The sequence below is a fragment of the Chiloscyllium plagiosum genome, chromosome 27, assembly GCF_004010195.1.
Source record: "Chiloscyllium plagiosum isolate BGI_BamShark_2017 chromosome 27, ASM401019v2, whole genome shotgun sequence".
Classification (NCBI taxonomy): domain Eukaryota; kingdom Metazoa; phylum Chordata; class Chondrichthyes; order Orectolobiformes; family Hemiscylliidae; genus Chiloscyllium; species Chiloscyllium plagiosum.
Window position 1 is genome coordinate 45,450,819 of NC_057736.1, and position 27,676 is coordinate 45,478,494.

Genomic DNA, 27,676 nt, shown 5'->3' on the forward strand with positions numbered 1-27,676 from the left:
TAGATTTTGCAAAGTGAATGGAGACAAGCATGTTAGGCAATTGACAAACAATGAATTATGACTAAGTAATTCATGAAAGATAGTTTCTTGTTTCATACTTTTCCACTTTATGAACATATATTTATATAGGGTGTAGGTTTGCTCGCTGAGCTGTAGGTTTGATATCCAGACGTTTCATTACCTGGCTAGGTAACATCATCATTGGTGACCTCCAAGTGAAGCGAAGCTGTTGTCTCCTGCTTTCTATTTATATCTTTCTCCTGCAAGGCAGTCACACAATCTGCAGAACATTTTGCTCTATCTGTTCAAGATTTGAGTTTTGATCGTATGCGCTTGATGGGCCAAAGGGACTCCTCTTTTCAGTATGATTCTATGAAATTTCCAGCCAACCTAGAACCATTCTCAGAATTATAACCTGAAACTACCTCTCCCCTTTTTAAATTTCTCATGATATAGAAGTACAAATCAAACTTAAAGTTGTTCATTGTTCTGTCATGTTGAACCAAAATTTCTTATTAATAACAATAATGAACCTTCATCAAAAATGAACAGATAAGGGTGCGTTAGTTAATAGGGCACACAAAGTCCACTTGTGATAATGGTCTTTGACATTAAAAATCCAAACTCTTAACATCCATCACAATCAGGATTTGACTTAAAAGTTTTCCAGCAGTCTCATTTCAAGAGTGGTTACTGCTGTCAGCAGTATTGCAGTTCACTATTCAGGATTCCATTTAGACAGTCAGAAATGAAGTGATCTTAGCAGTTTTTTTTTAGTTGAAACGTTCTTCTTTGAGCAAAATACTGACTGAGATTACAATATCAGATCAGAGTCAACCAACTGATGAGCATGACCATATTTGTCAGGCTGAGAGAACTGAAATAATACGCAGAGAGAGAATAAAATGATTGGTGGAGACTTGGATTAACAGCCTTCTCTCTATTGATGCTAATTAAGGTGGTTTATGCTACTGGCAATAAGCAGTTAGACTCATCTGCTAATTCCCAATCTTATCAAATGAGTATGAAATTCACAGTTCATTGATATCAAAATAACACATCCCATGGGAACATGACAAAGAATTGAACTTAGGATCTTCATTTTTGTTGCACAAGTATCCATTTTATAAATATGAAAAATATTCAGTACTGTCCATCATATGAAATTGTAATGAAAATGATCCATTCTGCAGCTTATTGAAGCAAGTGGCAGGAAGTTACCTTATGCAAATTTTATTTCTGTTTACTTTCATGTTTGTCCAGTAACCACTAAAATGAAACTTTCCCCAAGAAGGTATAGATTACAAATATAATAGCCTGACCAGTCGGCATAAGGTCCCACCCATCTTCCCATCCTCCATTATGTGCAACTACCTCTTTCACTTGCTCCAGCCATTCTGGTAGACAATGATCAGAGTACACTGCCTGAAATGTAACACCTGACAGCTCTTCTGAAGAATTCTTAAAATAACAATTGATTCTTGAATAAGGGTGTCACATTTACTCTGCAAACCTCTGGCTCATCCCATATATCAAAGGAAGATTGGAGGATTATGCTAAACTGTTCTGGTGTCTTCACTTCCACTTTTTTAAATAACCTGATGCAAGCAATGTATTCACTTCAAGCATAATTAAACATTCCAGTACCCTCTTCTCTCTAGTTTTCTCCCATCCATTACCTCTCAATTTCCATTTCAGCCAATACTTTGTCAGTGTCTGCTTTCTTGGGAAACACTGATACAAAATACTTATTAAATACTTTAGCCTGCTGCTGTGCCTCCAACATAGATCATCCTTCTGTCCCCAATACGTAGAACATGGAGTCATTGAGAAAAAGAGATATATTTCAGGTGAAGCTAGCAAAGTAAATGGAGAAGTGAGGAAAATAATATGTTGATAAGGTTAAATGAATTAGCGTGTAAAGAAGCTTATGTGGATTATAAGGACTAGCATGAATCCATTAGGCAGACTGATTTTCTCTGCTGTAGATTCTACGTAATTCCATGTAAATGTTCAATTGCATAAAAGTTTCTAATCAAATTATGCTGCACATATTATCTAATTTTTATGATTTGTTTTTAATTATGTTTCCACAGATTCATTAAATCAGAGCGATCCATTATTCTACTCAACTTTTGCCTGTCTATAATGGCGTCAAACATCCTCATTTTGGTTGGTCAAACTCAGATACACAGCAAGGTAATAGCAAAATAGAGTGTTTATAGCACAAATAAATTAACTGTGGTGAAGCAAACCTACTGAAAATAATGATCCAGGGTCATTGGTAAATTCAAATTGATCTGATATCATACAGTTAAGGAAAGATAGTTTCCATTGTCACAGCCACAAAGGATGGCATTTGTGACCTTAATGAGAATCATTTTGGTGCTATGGCAGAGTCGTAAATCTGACTGGAAAGCTGACTACATGAAGCTCAAGGAAAAATGGACATAGATTTGGGATGCTGTAACACATTCAAGCACTTTGGAGAGAAAAGGGAAGTGAAGATGAGGCAGTAGTTTGCAAAGATTAAGTCCATAAGAAACAAAAGCAGAGGGAGCACTGGAGAAATAGTAGATTTGGCAGCAGGTGAAGAGAGAAAACAAAGTTAAAATTTAAAGTCCAGTGACCCTTTGTCGAAACATTAACTCCACTCTCTTGTTGTACAATTCTGTATTTCTCCAGCGCTCTTAATTTTTTTTCTTCATATTTTCAACATTTGCGGTTCTTCATCTTTATATTATCTGCGGCATTTTATCATGACAACTTTAGCTTATTGAAATCAATTTCTTTCTTAAATGTAAAGAATTTCAATGACTTTGTCTTGACAGCACTCTGTGGTGGAGAATTCCACACTCACCACCCTCAGTAAAAAGCGTTCTCCTTAACTCAGTCACATACCCTCAGTCTAGGATCCCTTGTACTAGACCTCCAGCAAGGAAAATATCATCCTTCCATCCAGTATGTCTAGCCTGTCAGAATGTTATATATTTCAGTTAGAGAACTTGTCATGCTTCTGAACGCTAACACATATAGGCCCAGTCAACTCAACCACTCCTCATGCAAACCTGCCATCCTGGGAATAATTCTGTTGAATATTTGATGCATTTCCTCTGTGGCATAGATGTTTTCTTTTAAGTAAGAGATCAAAACTTCACACAATATACCAGGTAGGGTCTTACCAAGACCCTGTAGAAACTGCGGTTAGGCCTCCCTGTTCCTGTATTCCAACTATTTCGTAATGAAGACCAACATATCTTTTGCCTTCTAAACTGTTTGGTGCATTTGCATGCTTGTTTTCAATGTCTAATGTCCAAGTTCCTTTCCCAACCTATCACCATTTAAGTAGTTATCTGCCCTCCTTTTATTTCTACTGAAGCGGAGAACTACACATTTATTCACATTACATGCATTTACTCATTCAGTCAACTTATCTAAATCACCTTGCAGCCTCTTTATATCTTCCCTATCACTTACATTCCTCACTAATTTTGTGTCATCAGCAAACTTGGAAAGGTTACATTCAATCCCCCATCTGATTGATTGACACATATTGTGATAATCTGATGCCCATGCATAAATATCTGCAGTACCCCACTTATCACTTCCTTCCATGCTGAAAATGACTATTTATTCCTTCATTTATGATTCCTGTCAACCGACCAATTCTCAGTCCATACCAGTTCATTACTCCAGTCCCATGTGTTTTGATATTACACAATAACTTCTTATATGGGACCTTTTTCAAAAGTTTTCGGAGTATTCACATATACCACATCCACTGGTCCTCCTTCATCCATTCCACCTGTTAGGGATTTCAAAAAACTCCAGTAGGTTTATGAAGCATGATATCCTTTTCATAAAACCATGTTGACTTTTATCATACTGTTGGCAATTCTTTAGGTGTTTTGTCTCACCCTCTATAATAGAGTCCAGCATTTTCACTACCATTGATGGTAAATTAGCTAATCTGCAATTCACAACATTCTCCCTCCCTCCTTTTTAAAACAGTGGGGTTACATTTTCCACCCTCAAATTTGTTGGGAGTATTCCACAATCAGTTGGGTTTTGGAAGATGGCAATGAATGCAATCATTATTTCTATTGTCACCTCCTTTAGAAACCTGAGATGGATATCATCAGGCCCTGAGTATCTATAAGATTTCAGTCCTATTAATTTCTATAGCACTTTATTTTACTAACATTAATTTTCTTCAATTCCTCCTTCACAAAATACCCTTGCTTTCCTCACACTTCAAGAATGTGTTGTGTCTTCATCTATGAATACAGAAAATACACAGTTGTTTAATTGTTCTACTATTTCCTTGATCACCAATATCAATTTCAGACTGTAAGGACCTAATTTGTCTTCATTAATCTTTTACTTTTTATATTCATCTAGAAGCTCTTCCAGTCTGCTTTTGTGTACGTTGCAATTTTCCTCACATATTCTATTTTATCCCTTTGGATCCTTTGATGAATTCTAAACCACTCCAAGACCTCAAATTTGCTCCTCTTTCTGGAAACTTTGCATGACTTTTTTTGGATCTAATATTATCCTAATTTTCTTTCATTAACCATGATTGAGCCACTTTTCCTGTTGTGTTCTTTCACCCAAAGGAATGCATAATTTCCTCAATACATGCATAATAAATATTAAACATCACTATGCACTCTGATGCTGGACTTATTCAGTCTAACACAACCAATTCACTCTTCAGTTTGTTGTTTCAGTCTTAGGTCACTAGTTTTCAATTGGACTCCTTCCCTTTCTGACCTAAAGATGAATTCTATCATATCATTGTCAAAGGACCTCTCATGACAATATTAGAACATAGAACATAGAAGAATACAGCGCAGTACAGGCCCTTTGGCCCTCGATGTTTCGCCGATCCAAGCCCACCTAACCTACACGAGCCCACTATCCTCTATATGCCTATCCAATGCCCGCTTAAATGCCCATAAAGAGGGAGAGTCCACCACTGCTACTGGCAGGGCATTCCATGAACTCACGACTCCCTGAGTAAAGAATCTACCCCTAATATCTGTCCTATACCTACCACCCCTTAATTTAAAGCTATGCCCCCTCGTAATAGCTGATCCCATATGTGGAAAAAGGTTCTCATGGGCAACCCTATCTAAACCCCTAATCATCTTGTACACCTCTATCAAGTCACCCCTAAACCTTCTTTTCTCCAATGAAAACACCCCCAAGTGCCTCAGCCTTTCCTCATACGATCTTCCTACCATACCAGGCAACATCCTGGTAAACCTCCTCTGCACCCGTTCCAATGCCTCCACATCCTTCCTATAGTATGGCGACCAAAACTGCACATAATATTCCAGATGCGGCCGTACCAGAGTCTTATACAACTGCATCATGACCTCCGGACTCCGGAACTCAATTCCTCTACCGATAAAAGCCAGTACGCCATATGCCTTCCTCACCGCACTATTTACCTGGGTGGCAACTTTCAGAGATCTGTGTACATGGACACCAAGATCCCTCTGCTCATCCACACTACCAAGTATCCGACCATTAGCCCAGTACCCCATCTTTTTGTTATTCTTTCCAAAGTGAATCACCTCACACTTAGCTACATTGCATTCCATTTGCCACCTTTCTGCCCAGCTCTGCAGCTTCTCTATATCCCGCTGTAACCTGCCACGTCCTTCCTCACTGTCTACAACTCCTTCGACTTTCGTATCATCCGCAAACTTTCTCACCCAACCTTCTAACCCCTCTTCCAGGTCATTTATAAAAATGACAAACAGCAATGGTCCCAAAACAGATCCTTGCGGAACACCGCTAGTAACGGCACTCCAAGATGAACCTTTACCATCAACTACTACCCTCTGTCTTCTTCCAGCCAGCCAATTCCTAATCCAAACCTCCAACTCACCCTCAATGCCATACCTCCGTATTTTTTGAAGTATTAGTATTTAACTTTTTTATTACACAAAAACAAATTTAGGATAGCCCGTGTCCAAGTTGTTTCCTCAAGTTACTGGTCTAAAACTCCATCATAAACTCCATGAATTCATCTACGACAGTGTCATTGCTAATGTAGCTTGCACTGTCCACACGTTGTTTAAATAAGCCATGATTACTGTTGCACCCTTGTTGCATACATTCCTTTTTTCCTGTTTAATGACATCCAATACCTTACACTACTCTTTGCATGCCTATAAACAACTCCTCACAAAATATTTTCTGCAATTTGTTGCTTCTTACCTCCACCCAAACTAATTTTACAACTAGATTTCCTGTGCCATTATCCTTTCTCACTATTGCATTGATGTCATTTTTTACTTTGAGACAACTATAATTTTCTAAACAGGGCTTCTAGTTATTCTAAGTGATCCTTCCAAGTGTCACTATAACAGCATATCATTAAGGTAAACCACGCAGTTAGTAATACTTGTTCTCACTTGGTTCATTCGTCTCTGGAAAGTTGGTGAGACAACTTTTCATTATGAATGAGATCACTTGGCATTAGAAAATACTATATAGTATGACCATAGCTCTTTGCAGTGTTAAAGGAACCTGCCAGTATTACTTTTCATAACAAAATCAGAATAGCTAGAAAAACTTCTAATGAGTCTGTTTAGTAGTTGGTAAGCAATATAGCACTGCCAACACTAACAATGCAGTCTTTCAAACATAAAAATGGATAGGAATGAAATGATCTGTAGCTTTTAACTCTTATTCAGAGCTAACTTAGATCAGAAGTATTTCCTTGATAACTTGTGTCTGCTGAGTTCAAGTTAGTCAGTTCCAGAAACACCTAGTTCTGGGTTTACAAGGTTTAGATAAACAGCTCACAGCAGAAGAAAGTTTCCATCCTCCAAAAGACTTGTTTAATTTTAATGAACACTAACTATGCTTTAAATGTTCCAGATATTTTAAGGGCCTGGGATTTTTCCCTTAAGAAAATACACTGTCCCACTTGACTACATAAGATATTAGGATTCATTCCAGTTCTAACAGTAAAATTTAAAGAGACAATTTATTAATTTTACCATTTTATTAATATAAATTAACAAGCAGTACTCTAAGTGAATGAGTGTGCAGCTATGCTAAAAGCTAAGATATAATACTGAATCTAATAGAATTGAGTTCAGTATTATTTATCACTATCCAAGTACGTCTAAGGATTTCTAGGAATATCTAAGAACAGCTAAGAATAAGCCTTCAAAAATCGTTTTGCAATTGCACCAGAAAAGTTTAAAACTTACGGTACAAGAAAGAAATACAAGTTTGTCAGGATGTTTTTTAAACAAAACTTTAATGTAACTTGATTAGTTCAAGTTTATGAAAAGATTATGAAAAAAATGTTTTGTTGATATATTGTACAGCATTTAAAGGAAAGGTACATAAGAAAAAGTAGGTTCATAATTCTCTGCAGTTTAATTATACTCACTGCATGCGTTGTGTTATGTCTCACAATTAGTACACAGTGTACATTTGAGGGATGTGCTCAAGGTGGCATCACCGTATCATGGCATGTAATCTGATGGTTTAAAGATTCAGTCTTCTTCATGCTGAGTCCACTTGCAACATAGCGCACATGAACGAAACAAGCTGCAGATTACTTCGAATTGTTTAGCTTTCGCCCAGACCTACCCAAGCCTGTGATTATAATGTATGCAGATACCGAGATCTGTATAAATTTCTGCTGAATCCTTCTACATTACACACGTCTCACTCTTATGTTAAGGGAGCTAAATATCATAAGAATCCTTTGAACAGTAAAAAGTCCATCTTTGCATCTATGACAGACCAGAACAAATCTGAGTTAATAGGAGTGACTGTTTACAAAGAAGTGACTCACAGATATCACACTATGGTGGAAGCCTACAGATGAACAGTGATACCTGCATATAAGACTCCAAGATCTTATTTGCAGACCCTTGGAATCCCCACTGAAAATTACACAGCCTTGGAATTCAAACAGTTTAGAAAACCAACAGAAACATGTTAATGTCAGAACTGTTAAATAGCCAGCAGACAGATGTGCCCACTTTCTATTTAAATTTCCAGACCAATCAAGCCATGAGCCACGTATTGCCAATACGATACGAAACCAAAAAATTAAAGCAATGTTTCAGTTTAGAAACAAACATAGAATTTAAAATACTACAGTTAAATGTCGTCTTAAAGTACTTAAAGTCATCAGCAATCCCTCACTCATGAGTATGATTGTCCACATAGGAAATTCCATGTCACTGGTCTTGCGTTCTATGGGTCCTAAAATGATCATAACATAAATTTGAGAGTCTTATTCAGGATTATAACATGAGGTAGAGATGGGTGTTATCAGTGTAAATATGGAGTCTGAAGTTGAGCTTCAGTTGATGTAACTGAAGGGCGGCATGTAGTTGAGAAAAACGAAGAAGGCATGGAAATTTCTGTGAAGCAACAGAGATGATGGTGCAGAAGGAGAAAGAGAAGCTATTGCAGAAGGTTCTCCAGTTTTGACTGGATAAATAGGAATCAAATTAGGCAAGAGCAGTCACACTCAACCGGACAAGCACAGAACTAATGTTATCTGTTAGTTTGCAGATAAAATAATTTGACCAGATTCTGGAGTGATCTTTTCTTACCTTTTGTAGTTATTGTCTTTTGGCCTTGCTTTGGGAGCTAGAATTAGCACAGCAGTGCTAGAACAGCAGTAAAATGGCACAGCATCAATTCCTCACACTCAGACATGCTTGGTGACAGTAAGTGGAGATTAGTTGTTTCTCTACATGAATAAGTAAAAACTGGTTGGAGAGTTATTGTCGGTATCTCTCACATCCCTCCTTGAAGAATAAACATGCTGGTAAAGGCTTGTCATGTTCAACCTGCAGAAAAAGAGCGTTTAACCTTAAATAATAAAGAACTAGACCACAAATATCAGTGCTTTTTTACACAATGTGGCTCATTTCTCACATTTAAAAACAAGCAGAAATAAATGTGGTCCTGCAGCTTTACTTTTGCAACCTAATAAAGATGCAGCTGACATACGATGTAGAACGTAGTCTGTTTCCAATCTAAGGAAACTCCAGGGAATTGGGACTAAAACAGATTTTCTACTCATTCAGCCAATAGCAGTAACTGGGAAAAAACAATAAAACTGTGGATGTTTTAAATCAGAAACAAAAACAGAAGTTGCTGGAAAAGTTCAGCAGTTCTGAGAAAAGGCCATCAAACCTGAAACGTGAACTCTGATTTCTCTTCACAGATGCTGCCAGACCTGCTGAGCATTTCCAGAAACTTCTGTTTTTGTTTTGGATCATAAACTAGAAGCCCAGTATTTCTAAATACTCTTGAACTGTATGTAAGTGGGTATTGCTTGTGGTCCCATTCGCAACCCATGTAATTCCATTGCTGCTTTTTACTGCCACCTGAAATTACTTATTCCATTCAGATAGCCTTCTTCACCATTAGCTTTAAAGAGCCAAAGTGGGGAAGTAATGAGTTTGTTTTTCTCCAAAATGTTTGGAGTATGGTGTATAAATGTGATGTTACATTGTGGTTACCGAGTACTCTAGAAAATAAACGATAGCGTAATCTTCTTAAATTGACAAGCTGCTCAGGTTCAGATTGCTTGTATCCTTTTTGATAATGTGTAAGTGCTGCTTCGAAAGTGCTTGTTTTCTTAAACAGTGAAGGCTAATGTTCTAAATTATTGTTATTTCTTGCTGCATATGCTGAATGTTTAATCAAATGAGACTGGATTTTCACTTGCTATTGGCAATGTAACAGACTCAGGTTTGATTTTAAAATAACTTTTCTGGAGGACAACATTGAATCCCATTGACCCACAACAACAGTTGGCAGTTTTCAAAGGGCTCGCTGTAAAGAAAGAAAGGGAGATTCCCCTTGTCACAGATTAATGGCTCTCTAAGCTCCATATCTGGAACAGCATGGGATTTTCAGTGTTTTTTATAGACAAAGGCAAACAGTCTGCCGCATGTTAAGGCACGATATTCAAATTGACATTTGTTTCCATGTGGGTTGTGTAATTTGAGAGGTAACATGCACAGCATCGAGTGCTGTACTTCAGTTAGTTTCCATGGCTAATTCGCACCATCTTTATCCTCTGCCCATTTATGCTGCGTGCTGTCCTCAGCAAGGCATCAGTAACCGCTAGCAGGTTGCCACCTGCTTTAGCACCATGTTACTTGACTGCCAATGTTACCTAATACCCAATCAGATAAGTTACACTTAAAATAGTCACACCAGAGCAATATTTTTCAGGCACAGGATTCATCAGTGTGTTGGTTACTTATCCCACTTTGGATATCCAGCCCAGTGTTTCCAGTTAATGAACACTAAGCACTGGGTGATATCATTGTATCTAATTTCAGTTTTGCTGTGTATTATAGGCATATCATCACAAGCTACCCTGCTCAAAACAATTGCCACAAATTCTTCAACCAATAGCCAATTATTTCAAGTTTTTTTTTAAATATAAAATTGCACAGTACATATTTAAACGGAAACAGAGTTTGTGTAATGGTGACATTATGGATCAGAATTTCATAGTGTTATGTTGACCTGGGAGCCCTTTAAAAATAACTGCTGAGACCCAATTCCCAGATTAATCACCTCACTTCTGGAGTTTCTGGTTTTCACTGGACCCTTTAGGATTACAGCCTAGTTAGGGTCATAAGCCTGCATCCCGTACTCCCGACATAGCTGGTTCCATTGCAGAGATAGGCTTGGCCAACTCCTTCGTGGTTTTCACAGAATCATGACAGATTTTTGAACAACTATGTTCATGCCACCTCAGAAATTTCACGAACCATAATCTGCCTGTTGAATTCTGAATTAAATAAGTTCTCATATTATGCCTCTTCATGCCAACATATCACACTTATATGCCCACTTTCCTACTGTAATTGTTGCAAAGTTAGTGTGTAAAAATGGTAAAATTGTAAAATGGGGGAAATGTGTGGTCCCTTTAAAAGATGGTGTTTTTTGGGTTCTTTGAGTTAAAATGGATGTCTGAGCAGCATTTAAAGTGCAGGTGCACAGACTGAAACATTTTGCATCAAACAGCCAGCAGCATTTTTACCATGACAACAAGTCTTTTCAAATTTAGCCAATTAATTTAAAGTAAGCACTTAGAGATTGAAAGCCAATTAAATTTAAATCTGATGATGTTGACCACCTTGAACCAATCTGGTTGTTAAGAAATTAATGTGTCAGTATAGATATAAAGACAGGGGCAATTGAACAGAGGGATGTGAGCCAAATGACATTTCAAGAGAGAGCAAACCTGTTATCTAAGAAATAAATATGGAGGTCTCACAAGAAATCTCCACGGTATCTTTAAAATAAAAGCACCATCTATTTATAACATGTACCATGGCACGTTTACATAATATTCCAGAAGAAAGAAATTCCTGACATCAGAAGACAATTGAGAAGGCATTTCGGACAGAGGAAGATGACGGAAAGTTCAGGAAGACACTTTCTGTGTGAACTTTGAGAGACTAAGTTTTAATGATTGATTTCTTATTACTTCAAAGTGTATAAGTGAGATCTGTGTTATTGGAACAGCATATTATTAGAATCTTGTTTTACTCGGGAATAGGGAGTTAGAGAGGGTTTGTTAGTAACTCTGCTAAGTTGTTCACTGCTGGAGTTAGATAAACAAATTGTTACTTGTTAATTATCGAGTTGGTAAAGGGATTCCATTTCATTACCCACTCCTTTATAACAGATTGGGGATAAGAAGTAGGCTACACTACGTTTCACACTATTTTTATCCGATTACGAGGTGAGGTGAGCTTCTCTGGATGTTTCACTTTTACTTATCAGAGGGGTGTCGGCCCTCAGTTCGTAACACAATGAACCCTGCTGTGACAGATGGATGTATTTAAATGATAGCTTTTAATAAAAGAATTGATTTCTTACTTTTGATTATGTTCAAATCACTGTTTAACAAAAAATTCAATACACTGCAAACTGGCATCAATAGTCACAGGTGAGGTGTCAGAAGACAGGAGGTTGGCAAACGCAGTACCATTATTTAAAATAGGTGGTAAAGACAAGCCAAGGAACAAGAGACCGGTGAGCCTGATGTCGGTGGTGGGTGGGCAAGTTGTTGAAGGGAATCCTGACGGACAGGATTTGCACATATTTGGAAAGACAAGGACTGATCAGGGATAGTCAACATGGCTTTGTACATGGGAAATCATGTCTCACGAACTTGATTGAGTATTTTGAAAAAGTAACAAAGAGGATTGATGAGGCCAGAGCGGTGGACATGATCTATATGGACTTCAGTAAGGCATTCGACAAGCCCCATGGGAGACTGGTTAGCAAGGTTAGATCTCATGGAATACAGGGAGAACTCGCCACTTGAATGCAGAACTGGCTCAAAGGTAGAAGACAGAGAGTGGTGGTGGAGGGTTGTGTTTCAGACTGGAGGCCTTTGACTGGTGGAGTGCCACACGGATCGATGCTGGGTCCACTACTTTTTATCATTTATATAAATGATTTGGATGTGAGCATAAGAGGTATAGTTAGTAAGTTTGCAGATGACACCAAAATTGGAGATGTAGTGGACAGCGAAGAAGGTTACCTCAGATTACAATGAGATCTTGATCAGATGAGCCAATGGGCTGAGAAATGGCAGATGGAGTTTAATTTAGATAAATGCGAGGTGCTGCATTTTAGGAAAGTAAATCTTAGCAGGACCTGTACACCTAAGGGTGGCACAGTGGCTCAGTGCTTAACGCTGCTGCCTCACAGCACCAGGGTCCCAGGTTCAATTCTAGCCTCGGGCGACTGTCTGTGTGGAGTTTGTACATTCTCACCGTGTCTGCGTGAGTTTCCTCCAGGTGCTCCGGTTTCCTCCCACAGCTCAAAAGATGTGCAGGTCAGGTGAATTGGCCATGCTAAATTGCCCATAGTGTTAGGTGCATTAGTCAGAGGGAAAATGGGTCTGAGTAGGTTGCTCTTCGGAGGGTCGGCGTGGACTGGTTGGGCTGAAGGGCCTGTTTCCATGCTGTAGGGAATCTAATCTAATCTAATGGTCAGGTCCTAGGGAGTGTTACTGAACAAAGAGACTTTGGAGTACAGGTTCATAGCTCCTTGGTAGATAGATACCTCCTTGGTCGCAGGTAGATAGGATAGTGGAGAAGGCGATTGGTATGCTTTCCTTTATTAGTCAGAGTATTGAGTACAGGGGTTGGGAGGTCATGCTGTGGCTGTACAGGACGTTGGTACAATTCTAGTCTCCTTCCTATCGGAAGGATGTTGTGAAACTTGAAAGGGTTCAGAAAAGATTTACAAAGATGTTGCCAGGGTTGGAGAATTTGAGCTATAGGGAGAGACTGAATAGGCTAGGGCTGTTTTCCCTGGACTGTCAAAGGCTGAGGGGTGACCTCATTGATATTTATAAAATCATGAGGAGTATGGATAGGGTAAATAGACAAGGTATGTTCCCCTGTGTTGGGGAATCCAGAACTAGAGGGCATAGGTTTAGGTGAGAGGGGAAAGATATAAAAGGGAACTAAGGGGCAGCTTTTTCACGCAGAGCATGGTGCGTCTATGGAATGAGCTGCCAGAGGAAGTGGTGGAGGCTGGTACAATTGCAACATTTAAAAGGCATCTGGATGGGCATATGAAGAGGAAGGAATTAGAGGGATATGGGCCAAATTTTGGCAAATATGACTAGATTAGGTTGGGATATCTAGTCAGCGTGGACGAGTTGGACCAAAGGGTCTGTTTCCATGCTGTATATCTCTATGACTGTATGACTATTGTATTAGTCATCCAAACCCTTTAGTGATTCAATGCCTGAAACTGCAAGGTACTTGAAGCAAATTAAACCTGCGTACACATAGATTGTTTTATTTTCAGCTCCTCTGTCTGATCTCCATCAATATAGCTGGGGCTCGGGTTCAAGATGTTCGTGGTCAGCCTCTTGAAAGAAGCTTGGGTCAGGCTCAAGGATCTAAATAGTCTATTCCTGTTTCTATGTTCCTTTACATTTGTTTTTGGGCAGGTTATCAGGCAAAATAGAGGGCAGAGCAAAAGCAAAATACTGCTGGATCTAAAATAAAACTTTGCTTCATTTGGCAGCACAGTTCCTTTGAATTTGAGAAATTTTGGCTTTCTTTCTTTTTATTGCAGAAATTGTGTTTGTAATATTGACAGTGTAATCCACCTATCTTAAATTTTTAATTTAATCCAAAAAACCACAGAAGAGCAATTTGTCTGGTCACTATATCGAGCAATTTCTTAATTGTGTTGAAAATTGCTTTGTTCGACATTGCTTCTGAAATCACAAAGTCGTTGAAAAATGAAGTCAAGATTCCATTAATAATGTGGACCAGAGAAGGTTTTCCCTCATTAATTTGTTTAAGTGCAATATATAACATTCAAAGTAATTCGTATTTTATTTAGTTCAATCTGGTTCAAGTAAACAACAAAGTATTTTAGAAGGGGAGTAACCATAATTCACCTTGCAGAGCACTGACCTAAATATGCAGATTATAGTGATCAGCCAACAAAATTAGTTTATGTTAGTGTTACAGTGAAGTATGATAAAGATTAATGTTGATTATTTCCATCTGTTTTGTTCAGAACTCACCAGACTCTTGTTGGTTTTGTGAGACATTTCACACTCTCCTTAATATGTTCCTTAAAATTTTTTTCCTGATTTTCTCCAGGGAGTGTGCATGATGACAGCAGCTTTTCTGCATTTCTTTTTCCTCTCATCCTTCTGTTGGGTGTTGACAGAAGCCTGGCAATCCTATCTTGCTGTTCTGGGAAAAATTAGGACCAGGCTTATAAGGAAACGCTTTCTCTGCCTTGGCTGGGGTATGTGACTGTCTTTATTATTAAAATGCTTATCATGTTCGATTTTCACAGGAACTTTAACATTCTAAACTTACAGCAAATGGTTTTATTCTGATCAAATGCATGGGTGTTTCTTGTTAGTAATCAAATCATCAAAATCACTCAGTGCGGCATTATTTTTCTCTTGGCCCAAGGGGATGCTCTAGTATACTCAGTAACGAAACTCATGCTTCAATAAGAGCCATTAATGCTGGCATCAATATGAGATTTAACATTGCAAATGCTTTTGTCATTGATTTGTGATCATTCTGTCTTTCATCCAATGACATTCATATGCAAATAAAAAGCATTAAAGTTTGCAGAACAGAAAAAGGTCATTGAATCGAACATGTCTCTATCAGGTGTTTTTTTAAAGCAAGCCAAACCTAAACCATTGACTCACTCTATGTTCATAGCCCTGTTTGTGTTTAAATTCACTTGTCACTCCCTGTGGCAATAGATTCTAAAAATTAATTAAATAATCTGGAATAAAATGCAGACCATGAAATAACCAGATTGTTGTTAAAACTGATCTGATTTACTAATTCCCTTCAGAAAAGAACAATTGCTTTCCTCACCTGGCCTGCCTCATACATGACTCTATTTCCATAACAATATGTTAGACTCTGAACAACTGTATGATGAAGGGCTTTTGCCCGAAATGTCGATTTTGCTGCTCGTTGGATGCTGCCTGAATTGCTGTGCTCTTCCAGCACCACTGATCCAGAACTGTATGACATAGCCCAGTAAGCCAGACAGTTGTATCAAATCAGTACAAAATTGTCTACAATTACAAGTGGACAGACAACTTGATTGTTAAACTTCTGGCAACCAGCTGGTGAAGGAGACCAGTCAATTTTCACTCAGGTTTAAGATTTATTCACAACATTAAAAGTTATAAATAATATTGAGAATACAAATACTGTTGTAAATAATAATCATATTTAAGTGCGTTAAATGCTTCTCACTCTATAATAGTGTCTTTTATATAGTTAAGTAATAATCCGTCTGTATCCACAGTTGTATGCACAGCCTTAATTTATGGTTAATACTGGTATCACCTTAAGCACCATTCATGATAAAGGCAGCACCAGCAAAATTGAATCCACTAATATTGTGAACTTGTGGCAAAATTGGTAAACTGTCCCACAAACTAGTTATAGAATATAGATCACAAAATCAGATGATTCAATTTGTCCAGTTCATGTTGGCATTTGTGCTTCACATGAGCCTTCATCCACTTTTCCTCATCTAAACATATGATCATAACCCTTTATTTCCTTCTTTGTCATATGCCTGTATATCCTTCCTTACAAGCATTGGTAATTTTTGCTTCAACCATTTCATGTGTTTGAAAATTTCATTTTCTCACTTTTTTGGGTGAAAAAAAATTCTTCTCAATTCACTGTAGGATTTATTGGTGACTGTCTTGCATTGATGGTGTCTAGTTGTAATCTTTACCAGAAATTTAAAAATAGTCTCTTGAAACCTTTAAGAATTTTAAATATCTCTGTAGTGTCACCCCCACAGTTCTTTGTTCAACAGAAAAGAGATCAAGCTTGTTCACCCTTTCCTTCGCACACATTTTCTGGTATCTTCCTTGTAATTCTTCTCTCTAGTTCCTCTATTCACTTTATATAATAGAACAACTAGAACTGCACTCACTGCTTTAAATGCGGGCTATCCAGGTTTGCACAGGCAATGGAATGATACAATTGTTACAGTATGAAGTAAGTAATTCAGCCCATCATATCCATGCTGGCACTTTACAAAAGCAATTTACTTAATGCTACTCACCTGTATTTTTCCTTTAGCCCTGAAAACATTTCCTCTATGGGTAATGATCCAGTTTTATTCACTACTTTTCAATTCTAGCCCTGCAGAAATAAAATATTTATTTAATGGTCTTATTAACCTGTGATGCAATTTTTAATGAAAGGTGTATTTGTTGTCCAAGATTCCCTTACTCTTCAATACCATCTCACTTCTAAATAGTAAGTGAACTCCTATTTCTTTCGACCAAATGTAGTAGCAGACACTAGTCTGTGTTTAACTTCATTTACCAATTATTTGCACATTCTGCAATTTATTAACGTTTTCCTGTAATTTGATGTTTCTCTCCACCCCCAAGATCCATATCATAATATAAATTGCAAATAATAGTGATTCCAGCACATATCCTTGTAGGGCATCTTCTGCTACTTTGAATTATTACCCTTTACCCACATACACCTTTTTGTGTCTTGAACTAAGCTGACAATCCTTTCTGTCAGTTGTCCCCAGTCTGCATTCTTTGGCCTCATTCACTGGTCTGTCCATGTTAGTGTTAATACGAGTGACTATTACCAAGTTCTTGTGGAGATGAAATTCCATTTTCATCTTGATAACACCCTCTATCATATTATGACATTATCATTGTGCTAATTTGAACATTGTTGACACTGCTGCCTGAATTCTTTGAGCTTTTATAGATATCAGGCTGGGATAATATAAATGTAACATTTTGTGACAACCTATTACATAGTAGATAGAAATTCACAGCCCAAAATCTTCTGATCTGTGCTGTTTCTATAAAATATTTACTGTCATGTGCGAGTTAATTGCTATGAAAATTACTGTCATTTTAAATTATCTTGGATACTGAAGAACACAAGTAGATCATGAGGATCAGTATTGTGAGCTGACATAAATGTGACAGCCTTCAGTTGTTAAAAATAAAGGTTTGGAAACATACTATTTCTTCATGCAGCTGTTAATTATTTCTTTGAATTCTCAGTTTCTCCCTGCATTACTACCTAGACACAGTACGGAATTATCATCTATTCTTACTCACAAGCCTTTGGTATGAGGTGTTCAATGATGCTGCTTCACATGCAACAAACCTGATATTGTTAATTTCTGACCAGTAGTATGTTTTATATAGGAGCAAATTACTGCAGATGCTGGAATCTGTACGGAAAACAAAAAGTGCTGGAGATCACAGTAGGCAGGCAGCATGCATGGAGAAAAAGAGAGCTAACGTTTCAAGTCGAGATGACTCTTCATCAGAGCTCTGATCGAGACTCAAAACATTAGCTTGCTTTCTCTCCATGCATGCTGCCTGGTCTGCTGTGATTAGATTAGATTCCCTACAGTGTGGAAACAGGCCATTCGGCCCAACAAGTCCACACCGACCCTCCGAAGAGCAACCCACCCAGACCCCTTCTCCTACATTTACCCCTGACTAATGCACCTAACATTACGGGCAATTTAGCATGGCCAATTCACCTGACCTGCACATCTTTGGACTGTGGGAGGAAACCGGAGCACCCGGAGGAAACCCACGCAGACACAGGGAGAATGTGCAAACTCCACACAGACAGTCACTCGAGGCTGGAATCGAACCTGGGACCCTGGTGTTGTGAGGCAGTAGTGTTAACCACTAAGCCACTGTGCCGCCTCCAGCACTTTTTTGTTTTCAGTTATGCTTGATATAATTGTTGTAATCCAGCTAAAATTTAAAATCTTTCACTTGAAACTATAAAGGGATCCAGTGGTAGTGGAATTTTCCATGCTAACTGTCCCATAAGCAGTTGTTAGTGCTCTCAAATTCTAGCCCAAATGATATTTAAGCTTGGTTTATTTATGGTGGTTATTGACAACATCAGACTGTATACAACTGTATACAGTATAAAATACTGTTCAACAGTATTTTATTAAATTAACAAATTACATGGCAAATAATCCAAACTGGGTCTCATACTCATAAAAATCACTTTCAGCTGTCTAGGCTGTTAGCATGTCTTTGAGTTTAGCCTGTGTGAACACTCCAATTCCCTCAACATCAACACATTTCAGATTCCAGGCCAGGAGAGATCAGCTACAGACTTAGGTCATTTGCATATGGTTTATAACCATTCTGAGATCACTTTAACCTTTTAAAATATTCCATTGACCACTCTGAGGACACTGAACTTTCAGAATTTCCCATTCTTATTCTATTTGGCTATTTGGACTGAGTATATTTCTTTGCATCAGAAAATAAACTCCAGCCTATGCTCAAATTTACCATGGAATGGACCAATCAAATAAACTTTCTATCCTCGATGTATTAACTGAGAAGACTGACACTATGATCGTAACTACCATCTACTAAAACATTCGCTGGTCAATATACGCATTGTGATAACTACAGTCCCATGTGCTACAAGATCAATTTTATTATCAACCTTGTGAATAAAGCCCAAGCTGTCTGCTCACTGTGCAAACTTGATTACAGACAAAAAACTGCAAATGCTGGAATCCAAAGCAGGTAGGCAGGAGCCTGGAAGAACACAGCAAGTCGATGTTTCAGGTGTAACCCTTCTTCAGGACTCGGGATGGGTGTTGGGGAGCTGCAGGTAAAGGGGGTGGTAGGAGCAGGATGATGAAATGAGGATAGGTGAAGACAGTTAGAGGGTGCAACCCATTTGGTCAATGGGAGGAATGAATCCAGTTGGTGGTAGGGAGGAGTGGAAGGCAGGAGGAGGGCCTGGGAAGGGAGTCGGGGATGGGAAGGGAGGTTATTTAAAATTGGAGAACACAATGTTGAGTCCTTCGGCTATAGAGTGCCCAGGCGGAAGATGAGGTGTTGCTCCTCCAATTTGCAGTTGGTTCGTTGTGGCAATGGAGGAGGCCAAGGATTGTCATATCGGAAAGGGAATGGGAAGGGGAATTAAAATGGGTGGTGACTGGGAGGTCCCGTTGGCCCTTGTGGGCTTGGTTGAGATGCTTAGTGAATTGTTCCCTCAGTTTGCATTCAATCTTCCCAATGTAGAGAAGACCACATTGGGAGCACCTGATGCAGTAAACTAGGTTGGAAGAGAGCAGGTGAACCTCTCTCTCATGTAGAAGGACTGTTTGGGGCCCTGGATGGAAGTGAGTGGGATGACGTGCTGGCAGGTTTTGCATCTTTTCTGGTTGCAGGGGAAGGTAGCTGAGGGTTCAGGGGGGTTGGTGGGGAGAGTAGTGAAAACCGAAGACTGTCAAAGGGAACGGTCCTTGCTGAAGGCAGAGAGGGGTGGAGAGGGGAAGATGAACTTGGTGGTGGGGTCTACTTGGAATTGACGAAAATGTTTAAGGATGAGGCATTGGATGCGGGATTGGTGGGGTGGTAGATGAGGACGAGGAGGACTCTGTTTTTATTGTGTTGGGAGGGGGATTTAGAGCAGTGGAACGGGGAATGGAGGCGGTGCAGCAGAGGGCTGTCTGGATGACAGAGAGACGAAAAGCACATTGCTTGAAAAAGGTGGATATCTGGGATTCTCACGAGTGGAATGTCTCCTCGTCTGAGCAGATGTGACGGAGGCGGAAGAATTGGGAGAATGGGATGGAGTTTTTGCAGGATAGTGGGTGGGAGGAGATGTAGTCAGGTAGTTATGGGAGTCTGTAGGTTTGTCGTAAATGTTCGTCTGGGACTGTCACCGGAAATGGAAATGGTGAGGTCAAGGAAGGGGATGGAGGCGTCGAGATGAGGTGTTGCTCCTCCAATTTGCAGTGTGGTTCGTTGTGGCAATGGAGGAGGCCAAAGATTGTCACCCCAAGTGAATTTGAGGGCGGGGTGGAAGTTGTGGGTGAAGTCGATGAACTGCTACAGTTCAGCCTGGGTGCAGGATGCTGCACCGATGCAGACATCGATGTAACGGCGGAAGAGTTGGGGCACAGTACCTGCATAGGTACTGAAGAGGGACTCTTCAATATGGCCACCAAAGAGGCAGGTGTAGCTCGGGCTCATCTGGGTGCCCATGGCCACCTCCTTGATTTGGAGGCTTCCTGCTTGTCTGTTGTGCAAACTTGAAACTGAGATGCAGCATATCAAAACAATCTTACATGATAACATATATCCAGATCAAATAATAATTTATTTTAAATCACAAAAACTCCAGAAAGCGCCTCTCCTATTACCGTTCACTCAAAGTGATGCTTAGTCTCTCTAAGATTACCCCAGAATGAGAAGGAATCTCAAGAATTTTGGCAACAGATGAAGCTAACTATTTCATGCCACTACTGTGCAGTAAATCCTCAAATAGATTTCTCCACTAACAGATGCTGTCATCAAGCAACAAAGGTGTTTTGTCTATCGCACAAACGAGAAAGGCATTGTATGAGTTTCAGTGCTGGTGTAATGCCAGGTATGTAGACCATATGTCCCAATGACTGGTGGACCATATCAAACAACACCTCCCCTTGACAAGTGGCAGTAGCCAGAATGCCAATTTTGCTCAATCAGCATGTACTTGTAAGCTCAGAAAAATATATCCCCATTTGATGTGGGAGTGCACAAAGAGTTACACTGGAAACCAATTTAAAATCAATAGTCAGGCTCACAGTGTGATGCTTTTGTGCGTGCGAGATACTATAATGTTGGACCCTGTGGGCAAAAGAAAAGAGCCAAAGTTTTGCACCTTTTATTAAAAAAAGGATGTTGAGACAGTCAACCACTGCTGTATCCCCATGAGAGCACCCTGACCAATCAAAGTTTACATATCTGGTCTGAGAATTAAGATTGATAGGTAACTATTCTTTCTACATCTCCAAGTCAATGATACCCCAATAATCTGGCAAATTTTTCTCATTTAAGTAAAACAGACAACTGTAGATGCTGGAAATCTAAAACAAAGAAAGAAACTGCCGGAAAAATTCAGCAGGTCTGGCTGCAACCGTTGAGAAAAAACAGTGTTAACATTTCAGCTCCAGCGATGCTTCCGCAGAACCTAATCTCAGCTCAAACCCTAACTCTAACCCTCATGCTGTGTAAAATTGTGTCCATTTGTTCAAATCTGTGTCTTGACACCTGCTCATGATGAGTGCAAGATAAAAAAAAGGCTTCAACTTCTTGTCGTTTTGGCAGTGTTTTAATTGTGTATCTGTACAACAGCATACCTGCAAGTTTGATGAAGTTACTGATAAACTTTATTTAATTTTAACTGTTTAATGCTGTTTTTGTTTTACTATTGTGCCTGAGCAACTGACCTTTATCTTGGAATAGGTCATATCTTGTTCTGGATAATTATTCTTTATCTAGTTTCCAAATTGTCCTTGCTGACATATTTGTGCAGCAGATATTTTGTTGAACAATGCCAAATGTAACATTCTGGGTTACTTTAATCAATGAATATTAACTGTGTTGATAGGCGAGGTATCTAATGTTATGATTGTCTTACTTTGCTATTAAATATCATTCCATTTTTACAAAGGACTAATATGACTCCATCATCCAATCAAATTGGAGATGAATCACACATTAATTGAATTACATACAGCTGCTTCAAATAGTAGGATCAGATATATCGGATTGGCCCAGTGAGATTGAATGTGATTTACTAACTCAAGGGATTCAGATGATGTATGAGATCTGCAAGATGAGATCTTTTGTATTAACTTGCTTTCTTATTGCTAATCATGTAATGACATGACAGTATATATAATATCTGGTCAAGGATATGGCAGGTCATTGTTAGGAATTTCATTAGTTTTCACTTGGGAGAATTAAAATTCATTTTGTCAGAATGAATTGTCAAAAAGTAAACATCCTTTTTTTCTGTTCTGGAACGGTGCTGTAAAATTGTGCACAAGTTATTCAGCTATCAGTGGTATTCAAACACAATGCTATCACATGGACTAGAAGACCTGTCCTTCAAAAATGTTTGCTTCATTACTTCTCAGGTTTACCCGCACTGATTGTGGCCATTTCCGTTGGGTTTACAAAAGCTAAAGGATACGGAACAGCTAATTAGTGAGTATGCATAGAAAAGTGCTCCTTGCAAAGTTGCTTTGATACAGCTACACAATCCAGGACTTCCCATTACACTATTTATTCCAACATATCACTGAGGTCACTTCTTCCGAACAAGTTAAGTGAAATATAACACACTGCTAAGGTCTTCTAAGCTACTAAATGTGGTCAGTCAGCTCGGAGATACCAGCTACAATCTCAAAATCCAATAGTGATTTGTTTTATTAAGAAAATGATTGAAATTACAAAGGATGCAATGCAATGACTACTGTACTTAATATTGTCAGTCTAATATCACAGGGTCTACTCAAATGTTGATTTTGTAATTTTTTCAACTGGAGTTGTTTTACCTTGTTTACTTGTGCCAGTTATTCCCATAGTTACTAGAAGCTGAGAGTTAAGCTATTTCAAAAACAGCATTTGCAGTATAAGAAGCCAGTGGTCTTCAGCTTTTAATTAGTCTGTGTTCTTTACCTCTAACTTTAGCCTCCTTACTACATAGAATATAGAACATACAACATTACATCGAACATTATGAAACCAATCTGAAGCCTATCTACCCTACACAATTCCATTTTCATCCATATAACCAGCCAATGACCATTTAAATGCCCTTAAAGTTGGTGAGTCTACTACTGTTAGGCAATGCATTCCACACCCTTACTACTTTCAACTGTCTGTGTGGAGTTTGTACATTCTCCCTGTGTCTGCGTGTGTTTCCTCCAGGTGCTCCAGTTTTCTCCCACAGTCCAAAGATGTGCAGGTTAGGTGAATTGGCTATGCTAAATTGCCCATAGTGTTAGGTTCATTAGTTAGGGGAATAGGTCTGGGTAGGTTGCTCTTCAGAGGGTCGGTGTGGACTTGTTGGGCCGAAGGGCCTGTTTCCATATTTTAGGGAACCTAATCCACTCTGAGTAAAGAAATTACATCTGACATCTGTCCAATATCTATCACCCCTCAATTTAAAGATATGCCCTCTCATGTTAGCCATCACCGTCCGAGGAAAAAGGCTCTCACTGTCCACCTTATCTTATCTGATTATCTTATTCGTCTCAATTAAGTCACCTCTCAACCTTCTTCTCTCCAACGAAAGCAGCTTCAAATCCCTGAATCTTTCCTTGTAAGACCTTCCCTCCATACCAGGCAATGTCCTAGTAAATCTCCTCTGAACCCCTTCCAAAGCTTCCACATCCTTCCTGTAATGTGGTGACCAGAACTGTACGCAATATTCCAAGTGCAGCCACACCAGAGTTTTGTACAGCTGCAGCATGACCTCATGTTTCCGAAACTCAATCCCTCTACCAATAAAACCTAACATACCGTATGTCTATTAACAACCCTATCAACCTGGGTGGCAACTTTCAGGGATCTATGTACATGGACACCGAGATCACTCTGCTCATCTACACTACCAAGAATCTTACCATTAGCCCAGTACTCTGCATTCCTGTTACTCCTTCCAAAGTGAATTGCCTCACAGTTTCCCACATTAAACTCCATTTGCCACCTGTCAGCCTAGCTCTTCAGCTTATCTATATCCCTCTGTAACCTACAACATTCTTCTGCAAAATCCAAAACTCTCTCGACCTTAGTGTCATCCACAAATTTACTAACCCATCTTTCTTTGCCCTCCTCCAGGTCGTTTATAAAATTGGCAAACAGCAGTGGACCCAAATCAGATCCTTGTAGTACACCATTAGTAACTGAACTCCAGTATGAACATCTCCAATCAACCACCACCCTTTATCTTCTTTCATCTAGCCAATTTCAGATCCAAACTGTCAAATCACCCTCAATCCCATGCTTCTGTATTTTGTGCAATAGCCTACCATGGGGAACCTTATCAAAAACCTTATTGAAATCCATGTAGACCACATCAACCGCTTTACCGTCATCCATCTCTTTAGTTACCTTCTCAATTAGGTTTATGAGGCATGACCTATGCTTCACAAAACCCGTGTTGACTATCCCTAATCAAATTATTCCTCTTCAGATGATTATAAATCCGATCTCTTATAACCTTATCCAACACTTTACCCACCACCAAAGTAAGACTCACTGGTCTATAATTACCAGGGTTGTCTCTACTCCCCTTCTTGAACATTTGCTATCCTTCAGTCTTCTGGCATTATTCCTGTAGACAATGACCACATAAAGATCAAAGCCAAAGGCTTGGTAGTCTCGTCCCTGCCTTTCCAGAGAATCCTAGGATAAGTCCCATCCAGCCCAGGGGACTTATCTATTTTTATGCTTTCCAGAATTGCTAACAATTCCTTGTATTCTCTTCCTTGTGAACCTCAATCCTATCTAGTCTAGTAGACTGTATCTTAGTATTCTCTCAACAACATTGCCTTTCTCTAGTGTTAATACTGATGAAAATTATTCATTTAGTGCTTCCCTGATCTCCTCTGACTCCACACCCACAACTTCTCACTACTTTCTTTGATTGGCCCTAATCTTACTCTCGTCGTTGTTTTATTCCTCATATAACGATAGAAAGCCTTAGGGTTATTTTTTGATCCTATCCACCAAGGATTTCTCAGGTCTCTTCCTGACTCTTCTTAATTCTTTCTTTAGATCTTACTAACTTACTAGTTAACAGAATTGTGGTGATATGAGAGCTTTCTCACCAGATACTCCAGATAACATCAAAATGATAATGTCAGACATGCAAATGACATCCCTCTGTGAAAGGAAGCAATGTGTTGTTAGAACTGAGGTTGAAAAATTGAATTGTCTCTTTACTCCCTGTACTGTCACTACTTGCAATGTGAACTTAAATGCTTTACCCAAGTTATTGAAATGACAGTTACATACTTTATTAGATTTGGAGTGAAAGATCCATCAACCGTATCTCATTAATAATGAAAATGAGATCTAATTTATTAGATTAGATTCCCTACAATGTGGAAACAGGCCCTTCAGCGCAACAAGTCCACACCGATCCTCCGAAGAGCAACCCACCCAGACCCATGTCCCTCTGACCAATGTACCTAACACAATGGGCAATTTAGCATGGCCAATTCATCTAACCTGCACATCTTTGGACTGTGGGAGGAAACCGGAACACCCGGAGGAAACCCACGCAGACACGGGGAGAATGTGCAAACTACACACAGACAGTCACTCGAGGCTGGAATCGAACCTGGGACCCTGGTGCTGTGAGGCAGCAGTGCTAACCACCGAGCCACCATTCTGCCCCACTTGTGTGAAAACCAAATTTATTTAGTCAAGATATAAAACTGATTGACACAAATTGAATGCATAAATGTTACCCTTTTGATTAATTCAACACACATTCACACATAAATGAAAAAAAGAACTTCCTATGCAGGGATTAATTTTGAAAACCACAATTGGCCAATAAGTGTTCGATCTTGATAGGCTAAAGCATAAGGTATGAAAGCTGGTTTTCAGTCAGCATCTTGGCACATGTAGATAGGTATCATTAAACACGCAGTTGTAACTTATATGGCCTTTAAATGTAGTTCATTGAGGATATGTCAAGATTTTAAAGACTTTTCAGAACAACTGCATTAGCTTTTGAGGTGGCACAATGAACTCTCTGAAAGCGTTTTCTCTCAAATTGAAGGATGAGCTGGGAAGCTTCTCTAACTCAATTGAATTCCAAACAATATCTAAAAAAATCCATAAGCCCAGATGTGTAACTTCCAGATAGAAGGCTAAGTAGTTAGCTTAAATCATGTGATTTCCAAGAAGTATTGTTTTCAAATATTCCAGTGTCCTTTTAGTGTAAAAAAAATCCAGGATTCTGTTCAGCACTCCAAATGAACCACCATTCACCATCCTTTAAACAAAAATAAAAAATACATCTTCATAAGTATGTAATGGATTGAACTATGCAAGAAATGGCCTCGAGATCTATTTAGGACAACAGACTAAATCCTTTGTTCATTTCAGGGATTTTGTACCACATTCTGTAGTGATCAAGATCACAGTTTCAACTAAGAGACTAACCTGATCTTCTCAAAAATGCTTTTTAATGATAATATGCACAAAATAACTAATAAAGAGACATTGCAAGGTAGAAAAATGTTTCAGTTCCCAATGTACAATAACATCTTGCATTTGTGTAATGAATAGCCTCAAGGCTCTTCAGAGGAGTATGAAAAAACAAAGTAGAGTCACAGAGACGTACAGCATGGAAACAGACCCTTCAGTCCAACTCGCCTAGGCCGACCAGATATCCCAACCCAATCTCGTCCCACCTGCTAGCACCCGGGCCCATAACTCTCCGAAACCTTCCTATTCATATACCCATCCAAATGCCTCTTAAACCAGTCTCCACCACTTCCTCTGGCAGCTCATTCCATACACGTACCACCTTCGGCGTGAAAATGTTGCCCCGTGGGTCTTTTTTATATTTTTCCCCTCTCACCCTAAACCTATGCCCTCTAGTTGTGAACTTTCCAACCACAGGGAAAAGACTTTGCCTATTTACCCTATCCATGCCCCTCATAAATTTGTAAACCTCTATAAGGTCATCCCTCAGCCTCCAACACTCCAGGGAAAACTGCCCCAGCCTGTTCAGCCTCTCTCCATAGCTCAAATCTTCCAACCCTGGCAACATCCTTGTAAATCTTCTCTAAACCCTTTCAAGTTTCACATCTTTCTGATAGGAAAGAGACCAGAATTGCACGTTATATTCCAACAATGGCCTGACCAATGTCCTCTACAGCCGCAACCTGACCTCCCAACTCCTGTACTCAATACTCTGACCAATAAAGGAAAGCATACCAAACGCCTTCTTCACTATCCTATCTACCTGCGACTCCACTTTCAAGGAGCTATGAACCTGCATTCCAAGGTTTCTTTGTTCAGCAACACTCCCTTGGACCTTACCATTAAGTGTATAAGTCCTGCTAAGATTTGCTTTCCCAAAATGCAGCACCTCGCATTATTCTGAATTAAACTCCATCTGCCACTTTTCAGCCCATTGGCTCATCTGGTCAAGATCCTGTTATAATCTGAGGTAACCCTCTTTGCTGTCCACTACACCTCCAATTTTGGTGTCATCTGCAAACTTACTAACTGTACCTCTTATGCTCGCATCCAAAT

General features: G+C 39.2%; 1 protein-coding gene across 7 annotated transcripts in view; it reads left to right on the forward strand.

The window, feature by feature from the left end:
* Positions 1-27,676, forward strand: part of LOC122563754 (adhesion G protein-coupled receptor B2-like) — a 776,300-nt gene that overhangs the window by 618,081 nt on the left and 130,543 nt on the right. For all 7 annotated transcript variants that reach the window (XM_043717945.1, XM_043717942.1, XM_043717944.1 and 4 more), the window contains 3 exons: positions 2,097-2,199; positions 14,676-14,826; positions 22,528-22,597. In XM_043717945.1, the coding sequence (XP_043573880.1) occupies positions 2,097-2,199; positions 14,676-14,826; positions 22,528-22,597 (324 nt within the window). The remainder of the gene's footprint in view (positions 1-2,096; positions 2,200-14,675; positions 14,827-22,527; positions 22,598-27,676) is intronic.